The 12,500-nt window shown below is 37.6% G+C and overlaps 1 protein-coding gene across 2 annotated transcripts in view; it reads left to right on the forward strand.

The window, feature by feature from the left end:
• Positions 1–12,500, forward strand: part of FGD5 (FYVE, RhoGEF and PH domain containing 5) — a 1,722,626-nt gene that overhangs the window by 223,183 nt on the left and 1,486,943 nt on the right. For both annotated transcript variants that reach the window (XM_044078612.1, XM_044078611.1), the window contains exon 2: positions 1–1,748. This exon is cut by the window's left edge and continues 1,949 nt beyond it. In XM_044078612.1, the coding sequence (XP_043934547.1) occupies positions 1–1,748 (1,748 nt within the window). The remainder of the gene's footprint in view (positions 1,749–12,500) is intronic.

Below are 12,500 nucleotides of genomic sequence, written 5' to 3' on the forward strand. Positions count from 1 at the left end.
AGAGACTGTGTCACTGCAACAGACATGGCTGATGAAGACACGGCAGAAGAAGTTGCTCCAAATGACCCAAGTATAAAACACAGTGATGTTTCAGAATGCTGCACAGATGAAGAAAGTAACACAGCTGCAGAATGCTGTCAGGAACAAGCTGTGCTGCTGCAAGAGGAAGTAGGGGAAAGTTCTTCTCATGACATAGCAGGTGACAATGTCCTTGAAGAAATTAGAGAGGAAGAACATGGTGAAGAAACAGTGGCCTGCAGTACAGAAGGCACTGTATCAAGAGAGAGTCCATATTGCCTTGATAATCAAATCAGCCTTGTTGAGCCAATAACTGTTACTGGCCAAAGTGATGTTAAGGAAGTTAGTCATGCAACAGAAATGATCAAAGAAAATTACCTTGATAAAGAAAATAAGTATCCTGAAGAAACAGAACAGACAGAAAATGTTTATGTACTCTCATCCAGTCCCTGTTTCAGGGTAGCTTGGCAACACCCAGAATCCATAGATGAAAATCCATATGAAACAACAATGCCAGAATACAAAGTAGAAGGGGACAATAAAGAGCAGGAAAACATTAAAACTGATCGCATGTACTTAGATGAATATAATTTTGAAACTGATGGCAATATTTTGTCTGTTGATCGAAAATCTATTGTAACACGGACACGATCCTTGTCTGGTAAAATACCAGGAAATGTACCTGAAACAGTCCCTGAGGAAGCAGGTCCTGAACTAGATTCCCAGTTGTCTAATGAAAACCCCTATACAGAAACTGCAAATGAATATGAGATTGAGCCAGAACATTATACAGAATCTAACAAGCTAGTATCTGGTAAAACAAGGCACTTTCTGTTATACCCTCGTTCTTACTCTGTGGAAGGTAGAGACATTTCAGTGTCAGTATATAGTGAATCGGATGGCTCACTGGATGAGACTAGAATCAAAAGAAAAGATGACAATCTCTCTCTGCCTTGTGTAATTGGCTCCTCTGGTAGCTTTTCTCAAAGGACCCACATCAGTTCAAGTGGCATGTCCACACCATCTTCAGTTGTCGATATCCCACCTCCTTTTGAGTTGGCTAGTATCACTAAGAAACCAATTACTAAAAGTTCACCATCACTTTTAATAGAAAATGACTCTCCTGATAAGTATACAAAAAAGAAGAAGTCATCTTTTAAGAAATTTCTCACACTGAAATTCAGAAAAAAGACAGAAAATAAAGTGCATGTGGAAGTCAATGTTTCCTCTTCTAGATCCTCCTCTGAGTCCAGTTATCATGGACCTTCAAGAGTATTAGAAATAGACAGGAGGAGTTTGGGCAGTTCACCACAGCTGAAGTCACGATCTGGTAAGGTACATGCTTCAGATTCCCCATCTGCTTTCCTCTTGTCTAAAGATGGTAAAAGAAAAGGACCACCCAGGACATTCTGCCGGAGTATAGTGAGGGTAGAATCATTTGAAGATCATTCCAGGCCTCCTTTCATGCCACTTCCATTAACAAAACCAAGGTCTATTTCTTTTCCTAATGCTGATACTTCAGATTATGAGAATATCCCTGCTATAAATTCGGATTATGAAAACATTCAGATCCCCCCTAGGAGGCCCACTAGACCTGGGACCTTTATAGAATTTTTTGAGGATCCTAGTAGGGCTCTTGCTTCTGCCAGTGAAAATGATGGCTATGTGGATATGAGCAGCTTTGCAGGATTTGACACCAAGCAGCAAACACCAGAGCAAGAAACAGAAAGGTACTGTAAAATATGTAAAACCTGTTAACTTTGTTAGCACATTTGCAACTTCCTATTTAAATATCTATAGACAGAAAGATGGTTATACTTGGCTATCCCTACCCAGGATCTGCTTTCAGCAAACAAGATTTTTGGAAGATAACAAAGCAAAAAAAAATATTGAAATTAAAAAAAAGACAAAACAATTTTCATTAATTACTAGCTGTGGCTAATATAACTGTTAACTACATATAGTGAATACTAGATATCAGAATGAATGAAATGAAAGCTAAGGCTAGGGTAGAGAAAGCACAGTATAATTGCATATTTTCAAAAATACATGGGTTGTTAGACATACTGATTTTGAAGTGTATATGTTAAGTAATACAGTCAGAGTTAAGTTATAGTTCTGATTATATACTGTTCAATTTTTATTACTTTGTGACCCATATTCACAGTACTAAGCCTTGTTAAACGCAATCCTTGGGAAAAAAGTTTGATTATTAAAAGTCTGGATGCTATTGACTTGTACAGAGGATGAAAATGTGTTTCATATAATAACAGAATGATCCAGTATTTTAATTAAAACTATGAGCAGTGTTAAGCAGCATGTCAGATAAGTGTGTGTATATCCAGAGACTGCTCAAGTGGAAAATTTTTTTTCAAAACGTCTCATTCTATGTGTCATGGAACTTTCCATAGTTTTCTAAGGAAGATGGCAACAGCACATACTGGTCTTGATATCAATGTGCCTTAATAATGACTATACACTGGAATGGCACCATGTTTGAATGCATTTTATTACTTTGTTTTATTTATTTTAATGGTTCTTGTTTTTTTTTGGGGGGGGGTTACAGTTTACCAGTTGTCACAAATCAGGGAAAGTGTGAATTATGCCAGAACCAACTTTTCGTTCCTATTTAAGCAAGCACTAAGTAACCAGTTAATAAATATGTAGTTTGTTTTGTGGGAAGCTTCTTTCTGAGTTCTGATCCTAAGTCCAGCAATAACATCACTAAAGTGTTGCATGAGATGTTGCCAACAAAAAAACAGTGTTTGCTTCATCACTTGAGTAGCCTTGTAATATCTAATATCATTGGCCATATTCCAAAGACATGCATCTGCAGGCTGTCAACAAATGATAAATAAATAAAAATAAAATAAATTGGCTTTTATGATTTACATTTTATAGTGAAAAAAAATGCTATTTCACTTGCTTCAATTGTTAAAGCTCATGTAAAATTATTCTCACTGGGTTTCCTGATCTCTTCATGACTATCATTGAATGTTGACTGCAGTCCATTCTGTCATAGATGCAAGGCTTTTCTTTTAACTGGAAGTATCTGACTGGTTTGCAAAAATGTAATCACTTCTAATGTTATTATTATATGGCTTGTCCACCCCCCTCCCAGGACAGACACCAAATACACACACACACACACACACACACACACACACACACACACACACACACACACACACACACATGCACACACACGCAGACACACTTATAGCTCCTTCTCTTTCATCTTTTTTACAGACATTCAGTTCTGATTGGCTGAGTCATACATCATTCTGTAGTGACACTGGGCATTGCTTTAGACCCTCCTTAGTACACTTTCCTTGTATTTGTTCAATCCCTTAAGAGTCATCATAGGTTTAAAGGTTCATAAGAGGTTGCTAGTCTAATGACTCTAGGGCCCTTACAAGTCTAGCCATAATTATCCCAAGTTAGTCCAATTGTCAGTGTTTAGATGAGTGAAACTCATAGAGGTAAAGGTCTATAGTAGTTAATAGACTTCCTCTGTCCAGGAAGGACATTGGCATCATCTTCAGGCTTTTATTTAGTGTTGAGAACTGATGAGACTACCATTGTAGTGAACACCTGCCTATGTTTGTATATTTACAAAATCTGAAGGCTTGTATCACTGTGAAATCCCCTGTTTGTATCGTTACTACTGGAGACACATTATTTGTAATATGTATTCAGCAACAAATACAATCACAATCACAATCACAGGACAAGGTCTTCTGTTGTGATTTACTACTAGATATACAGGCTGAGTAAGATGTTTTACATCATTGTTAAAGCTGAAAGCATCATGCAAAAAATGCATTAATAAGCTAAAATAGTATTTCCTCTGGATTTGGTATTGGTCTATGCCTTGCTGTATGTGTATATTCATATTGCCAAGCTGATTAAATAAAATTAATGTATATAAGTTGATGTTGTATTTCAAGTCATCTAGAAATTCTCCTCACCAGCAATTAATACAGACTGCAGTTTTGGTAGCCATTGTTTAGTTGTTTTATTTTTAATCTGTGAAAGTGGGATAGGAGTAGAAGTGAAAGCTTCTTCCAAGATATGCTTGCTTTCCTGATGTCTATGTTGTGTAGACAATCCCCCATGTTCCTACATTTCATGACAGAGTAGATTGTATGGTTCAGAAGTCTGCTTAGGATCCACTTAGAGAAGGACGACAGTCATAGTGCTACAGTGAAAGTAAATGTTACTCCTTAAGAGTGTAAGAGTTTGCACTGCAGAATGTTTAAGAAATAATCAGGAATGCACAGAAACCTATTTTCAGAAATGTTTCACTATGTGATGTGTGTTACTACAAATGACATGTTTGGTGTGATCCAAGACATAATCAGTTAACATAACCACTTAAGCAAAAGCAATCAATTACCTACTGCTGAAAAAGTGGAATACCTTATTACATTTATGTAATTGTTTGATTGAGTAATTTAATTAACAGGGTAACTTAACTTTAATATAGAGAGACCGCATTTATTGTGTCAGTCACAAACTGACACATCACAATTTGAATTTTTTTCTTTAATGCTGTAAAATCCATGCCCAAATTACTGTTCTTGTTTTTATTTCACCTCTTCTCTGATCTAGGCTGTTCATTGTCTTCTCTTCAGAACCATGTTGTTCCTCCTACATAATGGAATCAAAACCTTCCTACATATAACATACTTTCCAGATAGACATAATTCCAGAACACATATTTTGTCAGCTATCCAAAAATGTGTTTGTAGCTTACCTTTACTCTTCCAAATTATGTAAGTATGTTCCTAGGAGCCTCTCTGTCAGTTATGTACTGTGGCTTGTTGGCATTGGTCTTGGCCTAGGGACCTACAATTTCTGAATAAATGAATCAATGAATATAGCAAAGTCAAATGTAAATACATGAAAACAGTTATAAAAATGCACACAAGAACAAACACACAGAAACTGAAATATTTGTGGGGGAGTAGAGGCTTCCATAGCCCATTGGTATATATACACCTCAACTTTCCTTAAATATTGTAAACAATACAAAGATTGCAACATGCTGTAGGAATACATTTCCTTTTCTGCAGAGATCAGAACAGGAATCATGTAACTCCTTAACTACACCACTATCTGACTCTATGAAAAAATAACAGTGCATCCAGCAACTAAACAGTAGCCAGTTTCCCAGCTATCAAGTGTTAAAGGCTTGCTTAGTGATTCCAGAATTTGATTAAAATTCCACATTATCTAAGCTGCAGGTTATATTTAACAAATTCAATAAATTTATAAATTTGACAGGGGCATTGGTGGTGCGAATAGTGGCTCTAGGTGATGGTCACTGTTGATTGTCACCCCAGCACTATGTACGAAATGTAAAAATTGTAGTTGATTCATATATCAAACATCTTAACAAATACAATGCCAAAGCAAGACCATCAAATACTAACTGTAGTCCCTAATGCCTTAACCCCACTAGATTATCTTTCTAGAAGACCTTTAATTATATATGTCAGGTGTAACTAATTATTGGTGCAAATCTAGAGACAACTAACTTATAGCCCTCAGTTATTTCCCACCCCTTTACTAATGGTAGTTGTGTATTTCAGTTATCCTTGCTCACCTTCCTAACCAGAATTACCAGTTATTTTTGGGTGGTTTCAAAGCCCTGTCTATTCCATAAATATTTAAAAAATTCCAGTATTTAGCAATTAAGCTTCTACATATTCTAAAGGTAACATGCAGTCATCTTTAAATAAATCAATACTGCTTCTTTCCTGAAATCTTCCTACAGACCAAACAATTCCTATCTTTTTACCAACTTTTCTATAACCTAGATAAATATGGCTGGAAAAAGCAACAACCTTGTCTTGTACTTCTGTTCAGTACCGAATGCTGTGATACACCACATTAATTGCAATCGCCATAGATGTCTCCTTATATAAAGCCTTATCCCTTTCAGAAATTTCCCAATCCCTACTGCATTCCTCAACATTCTTACCAAGCACCCCTGACTTAATATATCACCCCATTGCCTTCTAAATATCAAGTAAAATGACACCAGCTTTCCCCCTACCCCTTCCTTTTTGCTCATGCAACAAAATCCATCAACATCTTCTGTTGATTCCCTCAATATGTGACCATTCACAAATCTGTCCCAATCTCTATGTAGACTTTTCAGTAACACCTTCTCTAGTGTCCCAACCAAGACTCATGCTATAATCTTTTATTCTTCCTGCAGGTGATAAACAGCTGCTCCTAGGTTCTCAGCTCTTTCCACCAGGTCTACCAAACTTTCCTTGCCACCCCCAGCCTGACTCTGACCCATATCAGGGCTGGTGAGGAGAAGAAGGTGTCCTTGGAAGTGTCACATTGCTGTTAAGGGAGATCTTCCTTTAAGGCCTATTCTTCACCTCCGTGTGCACTTCGCCAACCCAAGAATATCACATTCAAGGGGCTTGTGGCTTATTGGCCATACTGCCATCTGTGACTCAAACAAAGTACACCACCTTATAAACAGCACACCACATGCATTCCTGGCCTCCACCTGGCATCAACTACAGAGGTGTGCCCAACCATGCTTTCTCCCCAAGATGAGTACTCCCACCCCCCTGCCTATGCCATTGGGCACCTCCACCACATTTGGGGGAGATATAGTGCATAAGTGAAAATCCTCAAACCACTCATCAGACTGATATCAACTGGGCTTTACTCATGGCTTTATCCCTCTATGCCACTGGCTAGGCAGTATTGTCATAATTTTCAGGTCAGTATTACAGATCAGTATTACACAATATTAGTTGAAAATTTGCTAGGTTCTCCAGATACCACTTCCCTTCGGGAGGACTACTTTTATGGCTTATATAATTGATTTAGTTATAATAAACATCTCCAAAAACGTTATTTTTTTAAATCTTCCATATCTTTAGTTAATACAGTCCTGCTTTCTTATAATAATGAACAGGAAAGCCATCAGAGCCATCAGATTCCCCCCTTTCATACGGTTTATCACTGTTACTACCTCCTCATTGCCATTTTCTTACTGGACTCCTGCTTCTCCTCAGTGTCCAGTACAGATGCCCACCAATCACTAATCCAGGTACCCTTTCTTTCTACTGCTCAATGTAGCTCATGATAATATACTCTAAGAGCTTCTATTATCTCTTTGTTGTCATATCTTTAATACCTTGCATTTAATTTATTTCACTTACTGAATCTTTTATATTTCTATACTTCAACTTCCAAGCTCATAACTTTAGCTCAGCCTCTGACTTCTTTCACTAGTCAGCTCTTCTTCTGCATAATTTTATCTCCTTTCCTCTTTTCAGACATACCTTTACACTTTTAATTAGCTCTAATTTCCCTCATCCACCCCTTACCAATCATCTTGCAGCTGATACAGTAATACTTCTTCTATTAATATACCCTTCCTGTCTCCCTCTCTTTCTTTTTCTCTCTCCAATCCCTCTCCTTGTCTGTCTCTCTTAAAACCTGTCCCGTTATGTAGCTTTAATCCTATCATATTCCTTTATCCCAGCAAGTCTTCCCTAACCTAGATTTTCTGTAAGTGTTACCACTGTACCCATTTCACTTTCTCTGACCTTCTCTTCTTTCCTAGACAATGATAATTTTAACATTTTACCCCACCTTTGCCACCACATGTCTACCACACCAAACCCTTTCATCCCTTTCAACATAATTTTTATTTATTTATTTATTTATTTACATTTGTTGACCGGGAGAGTCTGACTGGACACAGGTCTGTTTTCAGCAGAGGCCTGGGGAGAAAAGCTCCACATTAAGTATTACTTACATTATACAGTTAAAAAACAAAGCATTTAAAATATAGACATTAGTCCTAACTTCTGAATCTACTGATTCTTTCTAAAAAATATATCTTCCCAAGTAACCGGTCTAATTCAGAATATATGACAAAAAATGAACCCCCGTTGCTGTTATGACTCTCCTCTTCTCTCCTGTTTTCATATCCTCATTATTGCCTGCAGAAAGCTATCAACTACCCCCTCTTTATGCTCACACTGACAATGATATACTGTAGTACTGTTTGCTTGCCATCAATCTCGACTGTCATTTTCACCCATCCTCCTTCCTCTTGTTCTACCATCTTCTGCATTTTCATGATCTCACTCCATTGACACATAATATCCACCCCCCCTTGACACAATCAATAGATGACCATCTGTAATGCTTCTTTTGCATATTCCCCATTGCCACTTTCATCCACTTTAACTTTTGCAAAGATAAAATTTCTGCTTTCTCTCTTTTTACCCTAGTTAATGCCTGTTAATGAGCAAATCTACCCCCCAACATTCCACAAACAAACATCACCGGAACTACTAGATTAAAAGACTCAACTTTTGGTTGCAGCATATATGGGACATGTTGAAGAGAGAAGTTTCTCAGAGAATTCCCATTCTTTGGAACTGTCTCCCCTTCCATGTGAAGCAGAGTTCCTCTCTATCCCTATTTAAGTGCAACTTAGACCAATGGACAGGTAATTTGAAATTCACCCCGGTCTGGCTGTTATGTCTCTGTTGGACAGAGGCAGTCAGTAAATCACACCTTATAAATCCAATATAAATCAGATATGTGGGTCACATTTGGGGTGCAAGGCTAGGCCTTTAAGAGCCTTAGTGGTCATTAGACTAGCGTACACCTATAAACCTATGAAGCACTGTTTCATGTTTCACCTATCTATATCAAAGCAAGCTCCTCATTAGCACTCTTCAAGAAAAATCTTGATGACTGGATGGGAGACAGGACATTCACCCCGGGGATCACTTCTGTGGCTTTGCTCGACAGGGCACAGGAAAATAATTTTCTTGGGTGGTGAAAGCCAGGGTACCATTTGACTAGGCTTATATAGACCCTAGGGCCAATAGCCTAGTACCTACCTATGAACCTATGAACCTATGTGCAATGATAGTGCTGATTAGATGACCATGTATGATGAAAATGCAATGGTTACTAAAATGTTTGTTGGATCAAACACAAGAAATGCAGTGATACAATACTAAAAATAATAATTTCTCATCTGTTATAATAGGCACACTTTCAAAATCTCCTTCAAAGGAAAATATTTCTAGGCCCTGCCATCTGTAACTGCTAACACAGATGTCTCAAACTATGCAAAGGGAGCTTGAGACAGTGTCTCATACAGATATCTAAGAGGAGATCTTATTCAGGTATGTAGGGCATTTAGAGAGAGCTACCTCTGGGAATGCTTGAAGTTATCAGAAAGTAGTAGAGAATCATCAGATAACCTATGTAGAAGATTCTTTAGGAATGAGAAGTGTACTAATTGGTCTCTGACAGAGCAGCTGATGCATGGAACAGACTACCAAACTACATTAAAGCAAGCACTAGTTTAGATATTTTAAGAACAGCCTGGACACTTATGAGAATAACTGTCTTGGTATATTGGCAGACATAAAGGGCATTAATCCTCTTGCGTGAAATGTTTGTATGGATGTATGTATGATAACAATGCATTAAAGAACTGGATAAATGACAGAAACTAGTGATATATTGATACAAAAATACAATGGAGATTTTGAGGACTTTGACTGATCCTAACAGTATTTTAAAGACTCTGTACAAGATCAAATATTGATTAAAACAAATATGTCGACTGGTATCTGATATTTGAAAAAAATGTTTCTCCTACCTTTAAAACATGAAAGGTGGCAGTAGATAAGGGTTTTACTTTTTAAAACATGAAGTGACGCAGTAAGCTTTTACTTTTTAAAACATGACGGGTGGCAATAGATATGGGTTTTACTTGATTTACTTTTTACATGTTACATCTCCCAGATCATTTCAGCTCTCAACTCTTGGATAAATATTTCTCTCCATTAATCTGAAGTGAAGTACTTCTCAGTTAGGTTTGCTTGCTTCTCAAATAATGGAAGATTTCAAGAATCCAGTAAAGGGAACATAAGACAACATGAACAACAGTTGCCTTATCTTGTAAAGTGGTTAAGACCCACTGCTTGGGTATCAACCAAGACCCTGGATTTTCAAAATATTGCTGGCTGTATGACAATACATATTTCAGCTGATTTTCATTGCTGAAGATTGACACACATTGCAACTAGCTCATGTGGAATTCTCTGTACTAATACCATATTTGAATACATAAAACATTTTTTGCTTCATTATTTTGTTATTATATAAGCCCAGAAGTGTTTTACTAGTATTTAAATGGGCAATTAGGTCAGTCTTTAAAACTCCTATTCTTGTAAATGGTATAGGTTTACAGTACAAGATGAAGCAGTATGCATTGATCCAGCCAATGGTACTCGGAGCAACATACTAAATTATGTGCATTATTTATCTGAATTGACTCACTTCTTCTACACTGCATGTAGTCCCCATATAATTCTGGGTACAATAATCACTCCTTTTTCTTCTTTGCAAATCGTTAAGCTTTTTCCTATAAAGGAGAGTCTACATTTTAAGCCGCCTATACTTGATAGTGCTCTGGTAGAGGATCTTAATATACTGCTTTAAAAGTTGACATTGTCTTTGTTTCAGTCATTCCATTTAAAAGAATTAAATGTTTATCTTTGGAGCCTGACTGTGTGGTATACAGCAATGATGTTCTGACTGACTCAGATAATCCTAATTCAAGTATAGGTTTGCGGACTGGAAGAGTTGGTTAACCGAGGATGAGAGTGAGAAGAGTATAGACCGCCCATCCTGGGGGAGAGAGCAGCAGTTCCAGCAGACTGACATTACTGTTCCTTTGCAAGCAGAAGCATGCATGAGAAGAAGGCTGGCAGTGAGGAGGTTGGTGACTGTAGCTACCAAAGCCAGTAAAGGTTACCTTTGTATGAAGGCATGCTCATTATCAGGTAGAGACAAAGATAGTTCCTATGGTGACACAGATGCCCATGGCACCACCAGGAGAAGAACATAGCAACACAGGAACTATAGAAATAAACTCAGTTGGCAGGATGCCAGTGAGGGCACAGACAACCCTCACACTCGTCTCTATAACTATACCTTCAGATGTCTCTTATATGTTATTTATAGGTTATTCATTGGTAGTTCCTCAGCCTGCAGTCCAGGAGACTATTCAGGAGCCCAGCCCAGTTCTCCAAATTGCTCTAAAGCACTGTCTGGTTAAGCAGCTTGCTCAGTGTCACATAGTAAGCAAATGCAGGCTGAGAGACTAAAACCCTTGAATACACAAAACAGTCTGTTAACAGGTCTTATCCTTAATCCTGTGTGTTAACTATTATACTAAATCCATAAGACCAAGCCACTTTTCAGCATCAGATATAATCCATAAACTTTATTAGAATGTATAAAAAGAAGACCCAAGAGTTTCCCAACCACTGAAAGTTATAAAATATTGAATCCACTAAATGTAATGCTGGGGGTGTATGCATTTCTATCTTTCCTTTCTTACATAGACAGATTTAAATTTAGGGCAGTGCTCCCCTATTTAGTATTCTTTCATTCTTGGAATAATTTCCAGATATTGATTAGTCTACAGCAGGGCTAAACACCCGGCATTATGAACCTTGGCTCTAGATGATTGTCACTGTTAAAGTGAAACTCTGACCCCATGTGCAAAAACAGGAAAAGGGGGATATGAATGGATTGATGGCTTGGTTAATGCCTGGTATTTCTCTGTCCTGCCTTTCCCTAATAGCCCATGACTCACCACTCTGCGTAGAACTGTCCTTTCTGATAGTAGATTACAGATTGGAACCTGTGAGCAGCTTCATGGTAGGCATATTGTAACTTCCATACTTCAGGTAACAGCAATGTACCTCATGCACTACCATATTTGCGTGTGTCTGAGCATATTTTAAATACTTTTTATGAGAAGCATAACATCGTATTTAAGGAAATTACTGGTAATCATAAGTTGCTACATATCAGCTACCATAAAATGAGAGTTTTCATTACTTTCCTGAAGCCAAGATGTGTTTCAAACTCCTTATTACTCTAACTTCTCATGGATGTCCTACCACAACCTTATCAGACCTGTTGACATATTTGAGTAGGTCATCATAGAAGTCTACTTTTCAGAAAGCTGTTTGCCATTATGGTGTGTGTCTTCACTCTAGGATATGTAAGCTTGTAGGAGCATATAGTTAAATTATTGGTCAGCACTAGCTGAGGGCACAAAAAGGCATGTGTGAATGATGTTGGCTTATCCTTACCTTTTCTCTACTTAGCACTTGCCTTCTATGGATGTGAGGAATCAGGACAAGGGTAGATTGCAGTGCATCATGTTTGGGGAGTATTATGGGAGACTGTATTCCATTCTGGAACAACTAGGTTTGGACTGAAGAGTTACAGAAACAAGTAATATTAGAACAACAAACATATATAAAGCAGGGTGCAGCATTCATAGTGGGAGATGGTGCTAAGCAGTAATTACTGTTTTTTTTTCTAATCACAGATCTTTGCAAACATGTTTTATGAATGATCTGAGCATCAGGGATAAAGGACCA

Source organism: Protopterus annectens, chromosome 7.part1, assembly GCF_019279795.1.
Source record: "Protopterus annectens isolate FY-2018-M chromosome 7.part1, PAN1.0, whole genome shotgun sequence".
NCBI lineage: Eukaryota > Metazoa > Chordata > Ceratodontiformes > Protopteridae > Protopterus > Protopterus annectens.